Source organism: Carcharhinus amblyrhynchos, chromosome 5 (assembly GCF_965287045.1).
Source record: "Carcharhinus amblyrhynchos chromosome 5, sCarAmb.v2.hapA, whole genome shotgun sequence".
NCBI lineage: Eukaryota > Metazoa > Chordata > Chondrichthyes > Carcharhiniformes > Carcharhinidae > Carcharhinus > Carcharhinus amblyrhynchos.
In genome coordinates this window covers 43340337-43359968 of record NC_137328.1, presented here as the reverse complement: position 1 = coordinate 43359968, position 19632 = coordinate 43340337, and the positions used below count along the sequence as shown (strand labels likewise).

Below are 19632 nucleotides of genomic sequence, written 5' to 3'. Positions count from 1 at the left end.
CCTGCAACCCCACACAGTTACCCTGCTAATCTCCTTGACATTAGGGTCAATTTAGCATGGTCAATCAACCTAACCTTTGAATTGTGGGAGGAAACTGGAGCACCCGGGGGAAACCCATATGGAAACGGAGAGAATGTACAAACTCCACACAGGCATTAACCTGAGGCCGGAATTGAATCTGGGATCCTGACACTGTAGGGCAGCAGTACTAATCACTGTGCCACCTTGACCTTTGAGATCTTTGTTGATCTTCTTAGATCAACTTTTTGATCACCCATTGTGATCTTCTTCGGCTCAGTATTCAATTTCTATGTTTGTCTGTGAGTTAATATGCAATTATTTTTACTTTAAATGTGTTACCCTTCTGATAGCCTGTTACTATATTGTGACACTGATCTAGTCATATTGAAACCTTCAATTCCAATGAGAATAGATGAACTTCCTCGTGAAACACTGACAACATGACACATGACATGACTGTCAGCTTATTAAGTTGATTATTGGCACATATGTTGAAGCTGTCATTTGTGTATTATTACATTTGAGACAATCTCACTATCGAAAATCTCCAACAGCTGACACCTCGAAGAATAATCTTTGTAATTGTGCACAGACTGAATCTGGCTCCAATGCTCAAGTCGACATCATAGCACGTTATAGACAGCCAGTCATCTGACCCTGTACAAATAATAGACAAATTTCTGTATGATAAATAGGCTTCTATGGACCACACTAGTTTACATCTATTTCCTCTTTCTCTTAGAAAGGACGCAGGTGAGGTTATCTAGGATGTCAGCAGGGATGAGGGAATTTAGTTACATACTGCAACTAAAGAAGCTGGCTGGCTCTCCATATTGCAGGGAAGTTTAATGGCTATTTAATGGGGGTCTTCAAATTTACGAGTGATTTTAGAAGAATAGATAAGGAGAATGCGTTCCCACTGATAGGAGGGTGGCACAGTGGTTAGCACTGCTGCCTCACAGTGCCAGGGACTCAGGTTCAATTCCCGGCTTGGATCACGATCTGTGCAAAGTCTGCACATTCTCCCTGTGTCTGCGTGGATTTCCACTGGGTGTTCCGATTTGCTCCCACAGTCTGAAAGACGCACTGGCTGGGTGCATTGGCCACATTAAATTCTCCCTTAGTGTACCCGAACTGGCGCTGGAGTGTGATGTTTAGGGGGTTTTCACAGTAACTTCATTGTGACACTAATAAATAAAGCTAAGGTGAATTCGAAGACACAGATTTATGAAAATTAGCAAAAGAACCAGGGTGTGGGAAAGGGGGTGGTGTAGATGAGGAGAAACGTTTGAGCAGTAGGTTGTTGTGATCTGGGATGCACTGCCTGAAAGGGTGGTGGAAGCAGATTCAATAATAACTTTCAAAGGGAAAATATGTGAAATGATTATTTTTCAAGGCAGTGAGCAAAGAGCAGGATTAAGGAATTAATTAGATAGCTTTTTCAGAGTTGTCACAGGCACGATGTGTTGGATGGCTTCCTCTGGACATTTTCCGTGATCCTGACACAGATACAAACATATCAAAAGGAGCTACAACTCCCTCACCCTTTTCCAATGATCTGCCTTGTGATGTGGATTATGGCAGTGCATATTGGATGTTGTAGTTGCACAAGGATGAAAACCTTGACTCTCAAGGTGCAACTCACTTTATAGAAAGCAGAAATCCACAGCATCCAAGGCTCAGGTAAACTTTACAGGTTGAATTCCTAATGAGCAACCACTGGCTCTCTGAGCGGGATTTTCTGGCCACCTCGTCCCAGAACCAGAAAATCCTGCCCGAGGTCAACGGGCCTTTGCATGGTCCAGCCCCACCTGTTATGATTCTTGTGGCGGGCAGGATGGGAAAATTCCTCCCTCTAACTCCCATTGCCATTTCCTATAAACAGATTGCTGACAGCTCTTCAACCCACTTGGCATAGCACAGAAGTGGTACTGCAGAGCTCTGCCTGGGGCTAAGACCTGGGAACTTGGAGAATGAAAGCCCTCAGGGTCTGGGCAGGAAGGTAGGGGTTGCCTGGATGTGTTTGGGGGGGGGGGGGGGGGGGGGGTGGTAGAGGTGGGGGCAGATGATCACAATGTTGAGGTTAGGCCATGGGGTGAGGGGGATACGCTCCAGCACTTAGGGGAAGATGGCCCCCACTTTGAGGGGCCATCCACCCACTCCTGCTTCCCGCCCAAGATTGGGAAAGGGGGAAATGTCCATTTCCCACCAACCTAAAAATTGAATTTGCGCAGGATAAGGCCCTTAAAGTGGCCACTTAAGGGTGTTAATAGGTGAATGGGCCGCCTGAGGCCCAACTCAGCCAATTGTGAAATTGGGCAGCTGGTTTCAGGGAGAGTCCCATCCATTCAATATTATGCTCCCCCACTCTCGCTTCAGAACCTGCCTTGGAGGAGCATAAAATTCTGCCCTACGGATATCTTTAGCGATTTTTTCTTCTGTTTTTCTCATGTAACTGTGGCTATTGAATGCTTCTGAGTAATGAAATTAGTTTGTTGCTTTCCATTTTCCCACCACAAAAAGTATCCTTTCTGAAAACAAATAGATTCTGAATGAACCTTTTCCTTCACTATTTTTAATATAAAAATGCAAGAATTCTGTAGGCCCTGATTATATTTTTCCTTCAGGATCTATAAAATATTTATAGGTTTTTTGAACACATCTTACAGGATTGCTTAAAAAAAATACTGTATATTTTCCCATTACTTTTACAATGTGTACTAGGGTCCATTCAAATCTAATAGGCTGGATGATAAATTCTGCAGGATTTCTCCCAAGGGTCCTAGCACAGAATCTCTAGTGGTCTGTGGAGGTTTCAAATTGATGTTAACAATCTGGCCTTTGTACATCCTTCCAGAATCAAAAACAAGGATAGTTGGACTCAAAATAGATATTTGTACTATACAAAATCGAATGCCAGGGTAGAATATAAGATTCATGCTCCACAACCTTGTGTAAGTCTACAGCCATGGTACTCAGCTTGTTTATTTCTCAAATGAGAAGAATTAAGTTCCATATAAAAATTAGTGGCTGAGTCACCCTCACATGCTTTTATTCACCTCCAGCAGCTGGTCCCGGAGGGCTATGGTCAGTGGCTTGGGAGCTGGTCAGCTGCATCGATGGAATAGTTTAAGAATTTAAAACAAAAATTGAAAATTGAAAACATGTCAGAATGTGGGAAGGAAGAAGGATTACACAATGCACTCAACTCCTTCCAATATATTGTTATTAAATAGCATTTTTATTGAGTCATTTACTTTTTGTTTATCTTTTTATCTCCCTCTTTCTCTGCAACTCCTCAAGTCATATATTTTCCTTAGCTGAGAAAATGAGCTAAAGAGCTGCTTCCAGAATTCCATGACCTTGGAGTCAAATGTTAGGATTTCAGGAGTGACCCAGCATGCCTCAGACATTCCTTCACTCTCATGTGAATGAATGGGAAATCTCTAACTGGTGCTTGGTCATGGTGATACCTGTGGAAAATATGAAGCACTTGGGGTGGGATTTTACAGCTTCGCTTGTTCCAACACCACAAAATTTTCCCAAGGTCAACGGACCTCTCCACGTTCTGTCCCTTGCCCCCTCCGATTCCCATGGCAGGTGGGGCAGTAAAATTCCGGCACTGGTCCGAATTTTGTCTGTTTTTCATTCATAATCAGGTATGAGACATGAGATTGTAAAAAGCCATCTCATAGCCTCAACCTACTTTGTTAAATGTGCTCTAAAGTTTGTTTTGGTCTTCTTGGTAGCAGCCTTGAGAAATGCCTTACACATGATTTCCAATATAGATGGGCTTTATAATCCAGTTAGGAGTAGACCATGTATCTTTTACTTAAGTTTAGCTCATTCATTTAGTTTAGTCACAAGTGGGTTTACATTAACACTGCAATGAAGTCACTGTAAAAATCCCCAGGTCGCCACACTCTGGCACCTATTCAGATATACTGAGGGAGAACTTAGCATGGCCAATGCACCTAACCAGCACGTCTTTCGGACTGTGGGAGGAAGCTGGAGCACTCGGAGGGATCCCTCACAGGCACGAGGAAAACATGCAGACTCCGCACAAACAGTGACTCAAGCTGGGAATCGAACCTGGGTCCTGGTGCTGTGAGACAGCAGTGCTAACCACTGGGTCACCATCCTGGAAGTTATGAATTGTGCTTCTTGGCAACACGTTATGAATTATAAAAAGCAATGACCAGAGAACAGTCATTTGAGACTTGGGGCTTCATAGTGAGATACACAAATTTGTTAGAAGATAGATAATAGCATTTTGACTGTTATTTATATGTATAGAGATGTTGCATATTGGCTTGTGCGTTGTTCAATTGATGAACTTGCTTCACCATTTAAACATCATGCTGTACTATCATTTTAAAAATATACGGAGATTGACCTCATGGAGATAGAGAAATCATTTTAATACCTTAAATATAAGGAGCAGGCCAGCATGGGCTGTCTGTTGTCTCAGATACATTAGTGAATATTTACCCCAATAGGAAAGTTGCTGAAGTGTAGGGACTCACTGAGGAAAGTGATGTTAGAAGAGCCAAAACATCCCAGACAAAAAAGAACAGCAGCAACAGCTTGCATTCATTTGGTGACTTTTCCTGCTTGTTGTTGGAGATGGAGATGGATTCAGTTGGGGAGAGGGTTTTAAGGAAATGGTCAACATTAGAGAAAGGTAGGTATGGCTTATTTTTGAATTTCAGATTGATAATTGAGTAATGAGCATTTCCAGCAAAGGGGAGCAGGACCTAATTGTGGTTGAAGTCGCCCAGTCAGATCAAACAATGAGTATCAGTAAGCTTGTAAAACATCAGATACTTTCAGGTTTTTGCCCCTTGCCTGATGGAAAGGAAGGTGGGACAACTACTAGGCTGGGTCTCATAACTGAATTCCTGTGAGCTCACAAAGAAGTTCTTACAAATGTCAAGAACTGACTTGCTTAGGGCTCCTGAGACATGCAAGGGAGCATTAGTATGGGCTGCCAAATTGGCTTGAAGGATAGGGATAGTTGGACACTTTTAAAGTCACTAAACTAGTAATCTAAGGGTTAGGATAATGTTCTGGAGATACAAGTTCAAATCACACTATGGGAGTTGAGGGAAATTGAATCTAATCAATAAATTTAGTATTGCATCCCTACTCACTTTAATAACGATTAACAAACTACTCATTGATCATGAAAACCCATCTTGTTCACTAAGGAGAGGAAGTCTGCCCTTTATGGGAGAATTCTGCCATCCCTATTTGGTCTGAACTATATGCAGCAACATTGTTTGCTCTTAACTGCACTCTGAAATGGTCTAGCAAGCTACTCAGTAGTGTCAAACTACCACAGAAAAGTACCTTGGGAATATCTGTACGACATGGATTGCAATGGCTCCAGAGGTTGCTCATCGTCACCTTCTTGAGGGTAGTTAGGGATGGGTAATAAACGCTGACATGCCAGTAATTCTCACCTTCAAAGAATCAATGCAGAAAGAAACTGTTCCTGCTTCTCTCCCATGACATGCCAAAGTGGAAGATATTCTCCATCATTTCTAAGGTTTCATTTTAAACTTTGTCTTGCTTAAGCAATATCTCAATTTTAAAATTCTGATCCTGGTTTTCGAATCCTTGCTTCTCCTGGTAATCTCTTCCAACCCCACAATTGTCCAAAATTTCTGTGCCCCTGAAGTTCCAGCCCCTTAATTTTAATCACCCCTTTTTATGGCCATGTCTTCAGCTCTGGATTGCAGAGGGATATGGTCCCTGGAAGGTAGGAGGTTTTAGTTCAGTTGGGCAACATGGTTAGTGCAGGCTTGGAGGGCCGAAGGGCCTGTTCCTGCGCTGTAATTTTCCTTGTTCTTTGTTCTCTGGAATACTCTCCCCAAAACTTTCCATCTCACTTTGCTGCATGAAACCTACGCCTTTGACCAAGCTTTTGGTCATCATCCCTAAAATCTCCTTATTTGGCTCGGTGTCACATTTAGTTACATAATGCCCTTCAGGCGCACCTTGGGTATTTTACATTCTGTTACATTAAAGATGTTATACAAATACAAATTGCTGCTGTTTATATTTAAAGTGTAAGAATAACTAATTGCTTATACTTTGCAATCTTGCTGTCAACCTTCACTTTTACAGGCGCACCAATAGGGATTGTAACATACATGGGACAGACAGGTTCCTCACAAGGAGCCATCTCTTTTATCTGTGCTAAGCTTGGGCAGCAGGTGGCACAGTGGTTAGCACTGTTGCCTCACAGTGCCAGGTACTCAGGTTCAATTCCTGGCTTGGGTCACTGTTTATGTGGAGTTTGCACATTGTCCCTTTGTCTGCATGAGTTTCCTCTGAGTGCTCTGGTTTTCTTCCACAGTCCAAAGCTGTGCGGGTTAGGCGCGTTAGCCATGCTAAATTGCCTCTTAGTGTCAGGAGGAGTAGCTAGGGTAAATGCATGGGGTTATGGAAATAGGGCATGGCTGGGATTGTGGTTGGTACACACTCGATGGGCTAAATGGCCTCCTTCTGCACTGTAGGATTCTATGATTGATTCTTAAAAGGGTAGGTAGTGCAAAATGCAGATCATGCACAACAAAGGAAAACAAGAGAGAACATTTCTTGGTGTACAGAATTCTCGCTTACTTAATAGCTCTACTTTAAAAAGACAGATGATATGTATACCTGGCATTTGAATGTGAGTGGAAGTTAAAACTGAAAAAAAGTATTACTGGCAAATCTCCAAAGTTAAGTCTTGTTCTGGTACAATTGAATCCTGATAAATGCGTAACAAGTTTGCCAAGAAATGTTCCGCTTGAGTCAGGATTATGCTTCATCAGAATTTTTATCTAATTTAGATTAAAAAAAATAGCCAGTTGGCAAACTCTTGTACCACAACCCATTTAACCTTACAGCACTTGAGCTGAAACAAAAAGAAAATGATTAATAAGTTACATTTCACACAAAAGAGATTAGTTTTCTAAAATGCTCTGGCATCTTGTGGTAAAATATCACAGTTGGTTTGCTTTCATGTGATGAACATAAAAATAGAGTTGGATGAAACAGCCTGTTGAATAGTTTTGTCCAGAAGTGTATATGACAAAAATCAGTTAAACGAGCAGCAATTCTATACAATGGGAGTGAATTGGAGTCAGTTCAGTACATGGGATTCAATGCAATGTAGGTGATATGAATTTAGGGTCACATCTTAGCTGCAAGCTTTTAGTCAGTGGCACTCTTTAAGAGCTCATTTAGAGCTGGGGTTGACTCACAGTGTTCGGTGTCTATTTATATGATAGTGTAGGTCATGGGTGCTCTAAAAGCGTCTGTTTGTTCGACAACAAATTGAATATGCCAATCAATTTCTTACAAACATATCCATCTAACGTACTCAAAGGTGGGCAGAAAACACAGGGTAAAATGAAACAAGATATGAATTGTTAAGCTGCTTATGTCAGAACAAGTGAACATTCAAAGCAAGATGTGGTCAGTTTTAATCAGCACAAATTGTTTCTCTGCACTATTAAAAAATAATGATCATGCGAGGTTTTTACACATCAGTGAACTACCGTGCTTGATTTGAATTAAAATAACTCCTAACGATTCTCTTGTTTTCTGCTTCTGAGCTTGCCAAATGTTTGTCCTTGGAGCCTTCTGTTTTAAAACCTGACTGACTGCCTGTGTCTTTGTCTTTTATCACTCCCTGGTCAAAGTTAACTGAAGCTTGCCAGATGTTTGCTGCCAAGTAGCCAGGTCCAGAGTCTTCTGAGCACAATGTGTGTGAGGCGATAATGCAAACAGAATCAGATTAATCCATTTCTTATTGGGCAAAACAAGTGGATTTCAGCCCAGGCAAACGTGATGTCATCCATTTTGGAGCTAAGAAAGAAAAAATTGGGCACTTTCTAAATGGTGAGAAAATAGAAACAGCGCAGCTCCAAATTAACGACAAGAGGTGGGGTCTGGGGGTGGGGTGTACAGTGGGTGGCAGAGTGAGAAATGTTTATATGGGTATGTAGATAACTAAACTACAATGGACAATTATAGAAATCAAAGAGCTGTGGAATTCTGGTCTTATATCTGGAGGACTAGAATACAAGGTAGTAGAAGTCAAGCTTCAACTATACAAAGCCAAGGTGTGACAATGCCAAGGGCAGCATTTTACAGTTTCCCACCAGCACCTCTCCTGCAGGTGAGGCGGGGGGTGGGGTGGTCTGTAAAATTCATCGGGAGGCCTTCCTGCCTCATTCCTGCCCACCCCTGGCCTGTTCATAATTCTGGACGAAGGTAAGGGATGAGGTCTAGGATAACTGGTCTACATTTGTCCCCAGCCTATCATATCATAGGATCACTACAGTCTAGAAGGAAGCCATTCCACCCTATCATCAGAAACCCAAGGGTTTACCCTGCTCGTCCACCTGATGCTAAGGAGCAATTTAGCATGGCCAATCAACCTAATTTGCACATCTCTGGACTGTGGGAGGAAATTGGAGCACCCAGAGAAAATCCACACAAACAGGGGAAACTGTACAAACTCAACATGGGCAGAACGTGCAAACTCCACAGTCACCCAAGGCTGGAATTGAACCTGGGTCCCTGGTGCTGTGAGGCAGCAGTGCTGACCACTCTGTTGCCCAACCTCGACACTTAATTTTTAAAAATTCTTTCATGGGACATGGGCACTGTTGGTTGGCCAGCATTTATTGCCCATTCCTAGTTGCCCTTGAGGAGGTAGTGGTGAGCTGCCTTCTTGAAATGCTGCAGTCCAGTTGCTATGGGTTAACCCACAATGCTGACAGGGAGAGAATTCCAGGATTTTGATCCAGTGATTGTGAAGGAACAGCGACATATTTCCAAGTCAGGATGGTGAGTGGCTTGGAGGGGGAACTTATGTATTGCCAATTTTATGCTGCTTAGAGGCTACTTCCTACTCAGCTACAGTGTTTTGGCCAGTAATGGAGTTGGAGAGCCTGCTCAGGCCTAGGGTGGGAAAAGAGAGGGGTGTGTGGGACTGGCTTCATCACTGGCTTCCTTTCTACAACAGACACCCTTTCCCCAAGTTATATCTCCTGAGTGCTCCTTTCCCACCTGGCATTGCCATAATGACCTCCGCCATCCCAAGCTCTCCCCGCCTGCCCTGCTGCGAGGCCCCTCAGCCACCTGTACTTCAGAGCTCTAACATTTAGATTGCTGGGACTGCTTGTAATTCCAGCAGTTGACACCACTCAAGGTGGCGCTGTTGGGACTATGGAGCTGCTGACCAATCACATTGCCCAGCAGCTCTTTGTGGCACGACTTCCTCCTCAGTTAATGATAGAAATATGGCCTCTAGCCAATTATTCCTCCTTGGGGCAGTAAATAGCTGAATGGCTGCAGTGATAGAATCATAGAATCCCTACAGTGCAAAAAGAGGCCACTCGGCCCATTGAGTCAGCATTGACTCTCCGACAGAAGATTCCACCCAAACCTTTCCTGTAACCCCAGATATTTATCTCACTAATTGGCCTAACCTACACATCTTGGGACACCAAGGGGCAATTTATCATGGCCAATCCACCTAAGCACATCTTTGATAAGCTGAGTGCATTGTGGGCATTGTGAATGTGTGGTCAGCAGCAAAGGCAGGAAATTGGTTTTCAGTGGGCCACCTCTTCCTGATGTGGGTGCCTCAATGAGACACTGAGTAATTTGGAATGAGCAAGGCTTTGCTTGTTGTGCTCCCCGTGTGCCAAGTACCTCACCATTCTGACCACAGATGGGTTAATGCCAGCAATAGCGGGATGAGGCTCTTAAGTGGGTAGTGGTTGTGCATGTAAGGGACTCAATTGGTAACAGGGTAGGAAGGTCATCCACGGGCCAACCTGTCATGGACTTATTCAGAGGCAGGAAGGTGGTGGAGTGCCCACCAGCCACCCCACCCAATTAAATGTCCTTCACACCAAACTTGACATAGGGGGAAGGGGAGAATGTGGAAGGGCACAAGATTTCAGCCCTAGATTCCTTGGGTTAAATTATGAGGGAAGCTTATAAAATGGTTATAATACCTGGAATTTAGAAAGTTAAGAGGTGATTTGTTCCAAGCTATTAAGGGCAACAGATAGGATAGGTAGAGAAAAACTATTTCTACTGTTGGGAAGTCCAGGGCTGGAATGCATTGCCTAAAAATTATAGGCAGGCATTTTGGATGCGAGATCAGGGAACACTTTTATACACAAAATGTGGTTGAAGTTATGAACCCTCTTCCATACACTACCTTAGCGGCGCAGACGCACAGGGTTAAGCACTGCTGCCTCTCAGTGCCAAGGACCCGAGTTCGATTCCGGGCTTGGGTCACTGTCTGTTCTCCCCGTATCTGCGTGCGTTTCCTTGTGGTGCTCTGGTTTCCTCCCACAACCCAAAAGATGTGCTGGTTAGGTGCATTGGCCATGCTAAGTTCTCCCTCAGTGTACTCAAACAGGCGCCAGAGTGACGACACGGGGCTTTTCACAATAACTTGATTGCAGTGTTAATGTAAGCCTACTTGTGAAACTAATGAGTAAACTTCAAACAATCGATGCAATATCAACGGCAAATTTAAATCTGAAGGTGATAGGTTCTTGTTAACCAAAGGCCAAATGGAGATTGGTCGCAGATTAGCCATGATCCCATTGAATAACAGCAGAACAGGCTTAAGGAGCGAAACACAAGAATGCAAGAAACAGGAGCAGGAGTTGACACTGCTCTGCCATTCAATATGATCATGACTGATGCTGAGCGATGACTCTATTTTCCCAGTGCAAAGATGAGGGGGTTAGGTTGACTAAATATGCTCCCCATATTTCCTTAATTCCCTTGGAGACCAATAATCTGTCCATCCAGCCTTAAATGTATTCAATGGTGGAACATCTACAACTCTCTGAGATAGAAAATTCTCAAGATTCATAACCATTTAAGTGAAGTCATTTCTTTTCATCTCTCCTAAATAATCGGCCCCTAATTCTGATACTGTTGCCTCCATGTTTTTGATTCCCTGACCAGCAGAAACAATCTCTTAGTGTTTACCCTATCAAGCCCCTTCACAATTTAATAGGTTTCCATGAGATGGTCTCATGTTCTTCTAAACTCGAGAAAAAAGAACACCAATTGACTGAGCTTCTCATTATAGGACACCTACAGGAGCCTCTCACCTCAGGGGCCAATTTAATGAACTTTCGCTGTATCACCTTCAATGGAAGTGTATCTTTTTTAAATATAGAGACCAATACTGCACAGGGTATTCCAAATGTGTTCTCACCAAAGCTTTCTACAATTATAAGAAGATTTCTTTATTCTTTACTCCAATCCCTTTGCAATAAAGGCCAACATACTATTTGTCTTCTTAATTGCTTGCAGCACCTATTTCTAACTTTCTATGTTCCTTGGATGAGTACACACAAGTCTCTTTGATTGCAAGCAGAGACAAGTTTCACACCTTTTTAAAATATTTTGCTTTTCCATTCTTACAACCAAAGTGAATAATTTCCCAATTCCCTATGTTATACAATATCTGTCATCTTGCTGCCAACTCACTTAGCTCATCAATATCTCTTTGCAGCCTCTCTGCACATTCCCCATGGCTTATATTTCATCTACCTTGGTCCCATTAACAAACTTGGATACATTATTCTGTCTCATCGTCTAAGTCATTGATATAGATTGCAAATAGCTGAGGCCCCAGCACTGATCCTTGTGGGACTCCACTACTCACTGCTTGCCAACTTGAAAAGCCCTGTTTATGCTTCACTCTGCTTTCTTATCCATTAACCAATCTTCTCTACATGCTTATATATTACTACCAGCTCCATGAGCCTTATGTTGTCTATTAACCTTCTGCACTGTGTTAAATGTCTTTTGGAAAGCCAGGCATACGACACCTACTGTTTTTCTTTTATCTATTCTAGTAGTTGCATCCACAAAAAAAGTAATAAATCTATCAAACATTGGGGGTGATTCTTTGGGGGACGATAGCCCCTGGTGGGAATCACAATAACCTGTTGAATGGGTGGGATTTGATGCAGGTCCTGACAAGCATGGACCTGGTATATTGGACTCTGAAGGTCAATGCCACAGTGACATAGCCAGGGTGGCAGGGGCAATGTTGCCCACCTCTACTATGGCTGAAAGCCACCTCCAGTGCAGGCAAACAATTCCAGCTCGAGCGTTTGAAGACGGCTCACTATGGAAAAAAAGTCAGCCAAGGTCCTCACATCAAAGAACAAGCCAGTTTGTAAACATTGTGGTTAGAGAAGAGGAAGTGAAAGCTCCTGCTTGCTGTTTAATAGCCTTGACCTGTCAGCCAGAACAAGCACGCTTATAAACATTGCAGTTAAGAACAAAAACTCGAGATGCATTCAACCGTGACGGAAACAAGAACAAATAAAGCTCCTGCTTGCTGTGTAATGGCCTCAAGCTGTCAATCAAGACACTCCTTAAAGGTACTGAAGCATGAAATGGAATGTAAACCAAGTATTTCAAAGGTCTTGTGGTTTCAAGGATGGTTCATAGACCAGAAGTAAAAAACAGTGTTAAAAGAATAGGGCTGAGTGAATAATGTGGAAGAAAAAGAGGAAGTTAAAATAAAAATAACTGCGGATGCTGGAATCTGAAACAAAAACAGAAAATGCAGGAAAATCTCAGCAGATCTGCCAGCATCGGTGGAGTGAGAATGGAACTAATGTTTCGAGCCTGTATAACTTCATCAGAGAAGAGGAATTTCTTGAGGCTTACTGGATTATATCAACAATGAACTGCTTGATCTGCTCTGGAGCTGTCAATCAGAGCAGTTCAAAGTGGTCAGGCTGCATCTGACCACTTTGGTCATGCTGCATCATTTAGGCAAAAAAAGGGAATCCCACCACTGAAACTAACATCTCCTGTCAGTCAAAGACCTTCAAAGGGCCCCAGTCACACCTGGGGCTTCTGTGAGTGAGCAAAGGAATCCCTTCTGTAGAACTGACTGCTGCTATGTAAATGAAGGCTTTCAGGTGTCGATGGGGCATGGAAATTAAAGCGACCAGTCCACTTCATAAGGTTCATAGTACACAGAGAAGAATGAAGATTTTGAACAGAAAGCTGCCCGAGATCACCATGCCAAGAGCGATCTCCATTTTTTCCAGGGCTCAAGGGGGCAGTCCAGCCACGAGACCTCCATCCCAGGAGAAAGTCCTGAGGTCAACACCTTAACCTCCGAGCCTGAACCCACTCAACACCCAGGTCCCTTGTGGGGGGCCTTCCCTCTGCAGATTGGCAGTGGCACTGGGGTGCATGGGCACGTAACTTAACTCCTTGGCAACTCTTGGAGTCCAAGATGCCAGGTCAGGGTGTCACTGCCAGTGGGCAGTGCAAAGTTGGCACTGTCAAGGAGTGGAGCTAGAAGAGGGGGTGGGTGGGTGGGGTTTCTTCTTAAAGAATGGTGTAATTCTTGTTAACTTCTATTCTCATGGGACCTTTCACAAATCTAAGGAATCTGCTATCTATTTGCAATATGTTTATAATTTTATACTTCTGTGTTTATTTATGTATTCTGTGAATTTCTCTTGGATTTCTAAATCTTCCTTCACCCATTCCCCCTCCCCTATGCCCCCATTAGATTACAGCCCTGTCCAATGCCCTACACTTGTTCCCAGCCCGGTTCAAGTCAGCTCATCCTAATGGATTGGCTCACTCCTCCCTGAGTACTGCTGTCAATGAAACAAGAACTGAAGCCTGAAAATGCTGGGGGAACTCAGCAGGTCTGACAGCATCCGTGGAGAGAGAATAGAGCCAGTGTTTCAGTCAGGATGGCCCAGCTCTGATGAAGGGTCATCCTGGGTCGAAATGTTGGCTCTATTCTCTCTCCACAGATGCTGTCAGACCTACTGAGTTTCTCCAGCATTTGCTGTTTTTGTTTCAGATTCCAGCACCAGCAGTATTCTGCCTTTTTCTTAAGAACTGAAACCCCTTCTTCCCACACCACCGCCTGCACCCTGCATTTAATTCACTCATCTGTTTGACCCTCTGCCAATGGTATGAAAGACCTTCCCCTGTCCTTAGGTTGGGGAAAACAACCTAGTCATTCGCAAATTAACCATCTTTTGTTTCGGTATTTTCTTGTCCCCTAAACTCGTGGGAAACACTTTGGCTCACAATGCTGTAGAAGTTGCTTTCATTTCCATCTTATGCCTGTGTTTTTACTGGAGATGTGGCGGGAATCTTGTTTACGCATGGAATTGCGATTTACGCAGCAATTCCAGCTACATTAGGAAGGCACAGTGGGAGTCGCTCTGCGTGCCACTTGAAGAGCTAACATTTAAAGGTAACTGCTTTTCCAAACCCTTTGCATGGAAAAGTTGTCAAATAAATTCCCATAATGTCACAGGAAAGTATAACCAGCTTGAGTTTCTTGGCCATTTCACAACGTGGTTGGAACCACTTGTGTATAGTATGAGCGTACTAATGCACTTCCAATCAGCTTTAATTCTCTGTTTAATGGCCTTTGCCACATTTGGCCTCCTGTCTGATTTTGTAAAATGAAAAATAAACAAAGCATAAGAATGAAATAATAGCAACATTTTCATTAGTGATTCGGATATCTCCTGAGCAGGTGTTGAAGTGGTTATTCTGTTTGACCGCTTGAACCCTTGGGAAAAGAAAAGTCTCTTAGTTTAAAATAATAATGTTGATGCTGATATAGCTGTAAATGATGTAAAATTTGCTTGCATCATTAAAATGATAACACTGCAATTGAAAAATTATTCAGGGGCTGGACAAGCACCTAATTTTCAAATCAAAATTGCAACAAGGAGCAACACTGTATTCTTATTATTAATGATTGCTTAAGTGATTTAAACTTTAGTTCACCCTCCTTTTAATTCCCCCACCCAATTTCTTAAACATTTACACCCGCACCATACAATATTACAAGACCTCTCCCCACCCCCAGGACCCAGGGTGAGAATTTCTCAAAATTCTTTGACAATGTTCGTCTTTAACCCAAGTTTAGAGATAAAGTTTATATCACTTGACTCTCCCTCTTTTCCATCAAAGAAACAACTTAAACCATCAGACGTCGCGACTGAAGCTTCTGAGAATGAACTTTTATCTTTTATCTTTGATCTTTTCCTGCAGGCAACTGAAGGGTAAGCAGGGACGGGCAATAAATGCTGGCCTAACCATATCCCGTAAAAATGAATATATTAAAAAAAGTCATAAGGTCCATTCCGAACACTGAGGATAGTTTCATAACTACAGCTTGAAAAATATTTCTTTAACTAGTCACATTTTTATGGCTCATTATAGGGGAACTATGCTTCTGTTGCATTGAATGAAAATGGGCAGCAAGGCAGCTAGCACTGCTGCCTCTCAGCACCAGGGACCCAGGTTCGATTCCTGGCTTGGGTCACTGTCTATGTGGAGTTTACAGATTCTCCCCATGTCTGCATTGCTTTCCTCTGGGTGCTCCGGTTTCCTCCCACAGTCCAAAGGTGTGCAGGTTAGGTGAATTGGCCATGCTAAATTCTTAACAGGTGCCAGAGTGGCGACTTGGGGACTTTCACAGTAATTTCATTGCGGTGTGAACATAAGCTTACTTGTGACCACTAAATAAACTTTTTTTTAATTCTTTATTCCAATTCAATCCAATCAAATCAAATCCAATTCAGAGTCCCAACAAGTTGAGACATTCCCGATCCAAGCTGACAAGACAGGGCTCTCACCTCCTGTCTTGGGCTTGATCTACATGATCCAAGCTGATTGGAGTAGGTATAGCTCCTCCTATAAGACTTGATCTCATTTGCATCTTCACCAAAAGGCCGAGATGCCACTTTAAAAAATTGTTTTAAATGAAGCTAAAATGTAACCTAATGACTTCGACCAAGTACGGCATGTCAATATTACACTTGATCTTAGCCAAAAGGCTGAGAAGCAAATAAATAAACTTTACATTAAATAAACAGATATTTACCTGGAAAACTGGGATGGGCAGACAATGCTCTGTGGAAGGCATCAAATCCAGCTTGTCCCACTGTTGTAGGAAGTACACAGTCTTCAAATGAAGGCACCATATTGCGAGGACTAGCTTGGCATATATTTCTAGAAGTTTCATTATACTGGGGTGGGTAGAAAGTCTGTAGCTGGCCATAATAACCTATGAAGGGAAACAAAGCAATTAGGTAATTAATTAGACCTAATTGTAGAATTTTATTTTTGCTGCGTTACTTGTGACATTCATGTTGTTAATTCTGAAAGTTGTCATAACTTCCCTCACAATCAGACAAAGACAGAATTCTCCTCCTTGACTCTGAAAGCTTGACACCCTCTCGGTAGCTGCCAAATATTAAGAAAAATATATAAACTGTAATGTCAGCAGGTTAGCCGAGATGGAGGAGAAACTTGGAAAATAGTTTTGGGGGCATCAAAACTGACATTTTGCCACTCTTTGCACGAGCGATGGGCAAATGAATCGAAACTGAAAGTGATCTAAATTGACTAACGTGCATTTTCAAGTATTTACAAATAATTTAAACCAAATCAGTTTTCTAGCTCTTTTCTGCGCTCGACTCAAGTCGGAAAAATCACTGCAGTGCAAGTGAAGTCAATTTATTTTATTACATTATGATACACTATTACAAGATGACATATTGTAAATACTGAATTCTCTATATAAATACCTGAATCGAAATAAGTGCCAATCAACTTTAGAGACAACACTTCTTTGCACATGACTAAAAGCAGCTGTTCTCAATGTTCAGCAGAAAATTACAATGAATTAAGTGCTACACTTGCTGGAACAGGACTGTTTTGCAAAAGGTTACAGCTGAGTCCTATTACAAGAGAAAACTGCTTCTATCGAAGCCATGCCAGCTGGCAGGGCCAATCGGAACGCATACTCTACACATCTCTCATACTGCCTTGCCCTCATTCTACATGTTTGCACCCTTCTACAACTTCCTATTCACAAATCAGAGAATCCCATAATATTGTCTGCTGCAACTAATCATAGCTGAGGATCGAGAAACCTAATATTGTGGAATAAAAGTTACCATGTCCAATATCATGTCCAGTATGAAAAGTGCAGAATAATTTAATAATTTCAATAAGTTACATTGAACAAATTAATTAATAAAACAAAATGTTCCCTTGCCCCGTTCTTTCTAGTCAATGCTTTTGGTCTGTTTGATTGTTCTGTTACATTTATAAGGTTTATAACATTATATTTTAGAACTGTGGGCAAATGAAACAGGTTTTGTGACCTGTTCTGTAGTCTGCCTAACAGTAAGTCTAGGTGGTTTGATTGTTAGAGATCAAAGGAAAGCTTAGGTTGTTTTACTGAGCAAAAGGTACAAGCTATTTATGCTTGGAGACACAAGATGTGGTCTCTGAGTTTACAAAGTATAGACTCTCCCAAAGCCCGAGAAAGGTGTTGAAGGTACTGGGTTGTAAACAGTGGTGCTGTAAACTGTCCATTAACTTCTAAGATGAAAAGGAGTTGGGGTGAGGGAATTAGCATTTTTACCTAGATACAAGGTTGATTATTTCAAGTCGCCATGGGGAAGAGGGTAGAGAAAGTCATTTTTGCGATCAGTTATAGGTTTTCCTCCAAATCAATGACTAACAATGACAGCAAGAAGTTCTGCATGGTAAGCAGAGAGAAGAGGCTGTTTGGCCTTATGAGCTACACCTGCCGGATATGAGAGGGAGTTACCTCTTGTAGAAGAAACACATCCTGTGTTACTTATGGATTCTGGGAGATTTGTCCTGGCTTGGCCAATGGGAAAAGGAATTATTAGAACACACCTTATTGCTGATCACTGGGACAGGCTTTTCTACTGCAGCCAATCCAATATTAAAAAATTGAGCAAAGTGCCTGGAGATGGCCATTTGAAGTTACTTCTCAGAGAAATGGGTATACAAGAGTCCACTGAAAGCTGGGAGCAACTGTGGACTGCTTGCTATAATTTCCGTATTTCTGTGGGAAGAGTGACGTTATATAAGAAAAAATAAGGAAACAAGGAAAAGTATAAATAAGGAAGATTCCTCTCTGCAGTTTATAGTATAACTTGTCTACAAAAAAGTAGTGTTGAGTCATCATGCTTTTAGTCATTTGTAACAGTAGAAGTTTTAATCTTGCCATATCAGTCTTTGCACAAGTAACTGGAAATTCAAATTTTTTGAAGTTATTGGTCTCTATGAAGATTGTAACAAAAGCTAAAATAATTCAGGGTTTTAGCACAAAACAAGTACATTTTTACCATTATGTTATTGGTTAATTGATGATGGACACGAAGTCCAGGTTACAATGAAGAAAAGATAATTCAATTGCTGACGGTCTGGTTGTGGTTAATATAGAGAAAATGACATTTACTTCAATCTATGATACATGTATGGCTTTCATTATGCTGTCTTTTTTTATTTCCGTGTTATTTTCAATTAGAGTCATAGAGTCATTGAGGTTTACAGCATGGAAACAGGCCCTTCGGCCCAAATTGTCCATGCCGCCCTTTTTTTTAAACCCCTAAGCTAATCCCAATTGCCCGCATTTGGCCATATCCCTCTATGTTCATTTTACCTATGTAACTGTCTAAATGCTTCTGTACCCGCCTCTACTACTACCTTTGACAGCTTGTTCCAGACACGCATCACCCTCTGTGTGAAAAAATTGCCCCTTTGGACACTTTTGTATCTCTCCCCCTCACCTTAAACCTATGCCCTCTCGTTTTAGACTCCCCTACCTTTGGGAAAAGATATTGACTAGCTAGCTGATCTATGCCCCTCATTATTTTATAGACCTCTATAAGGTCACCCCTCAGCCTTCTACACTCCAGAGAAAAAAGTCTCAATCTATCCAGCCTCTCCTTATAACTCAAACCATCAAGTCCCAGTAGCACCCCTAACAAATCTTTTCTGCACTCTTTTTAGTTTAATAATATCATTTCTATAATAGGGTGACCAGAATTGCACACAGTATTCCAAGTGTGGTTGTACCAATGTCTTGTACAATTTCAATAAGATGTCCCAACTTCTGTATTCAATGTTCTGACCAGTGAAACCCAACGTGCCGAATGCCTTCTTCAACACTCTGTCCACCTGTGACTCCACTTTCAAGGAGCTATGAACATGTACCCCTAGATCTCTTTGTTCTGTAACTCTCCCCAATGCCCTACCATTGACTGAGTAAGTCCTGCCCTGGTTCAATCTACCAAAATGCATCACCTCACATTTATCTAAATTAAACTCCAACTGCCATTCATCAGCCCACTGGCCCAATTGATCAAGATCCCGTTGCAATCAGAGATAACTTTCTTCACTGTCCACTACACCACCAATTTGGTGTCATCTGCAAACTTAGTAACCGTGCCTCCTGAGTAACCATGATCCCTGAGGCTCACCGCTGGTCACAGGCCTCCAGTTTGAAAAACAACCCTCTACAACCACCCTCTGGCTTCTGTCAAGAAGCCAATTTTATATCCATTTAGATACGTCATCCTGAATCCCATGAGATTTAACCTTATGCAATAAGCTACCATGCGGTACCTTGTCAAAAATACCTACGCAATTACCTGTGCAAGCTTCCAGAATGACCACATAAGCATACATTCCTTCACCACCTATACAGGTATTTCAGACATCTCA

The 19632-nt window shown here is 42.1% G+C and overlaps 1 protein-coding gene and 1 non-coding gene across 2 annotated transcripts in view; both read right to left on the bottom strand.

The window, feature by feature from the left end:
• Nucleotides 1-19632, bottom strand: part of LOC145342994 (zinc finger protein GLIS3-like) — a 593605-nt gene that overhangs the window by 11561 nt on the left and 562412 nt on the right. Inside the window, exon 10 of the mRNA XM_080188697.1 lies at nt 15965-16147. Coding sequence (XP_080044823.1) covers nt 15965-16147 — 183 coding nt within the window. The remainder of the gene's footprint in view (nt 1-15964; nt 16148-19632) is intronic.
• Nucleotides 15731-15929, bottom strand: LOC145343574 (U2 spliceosomal RNA). The gene has a single exon (XR_013886733.1). It is a non-coding gene; the product is annotated as a U2 spliceosomal RNA (small nuclear RNA).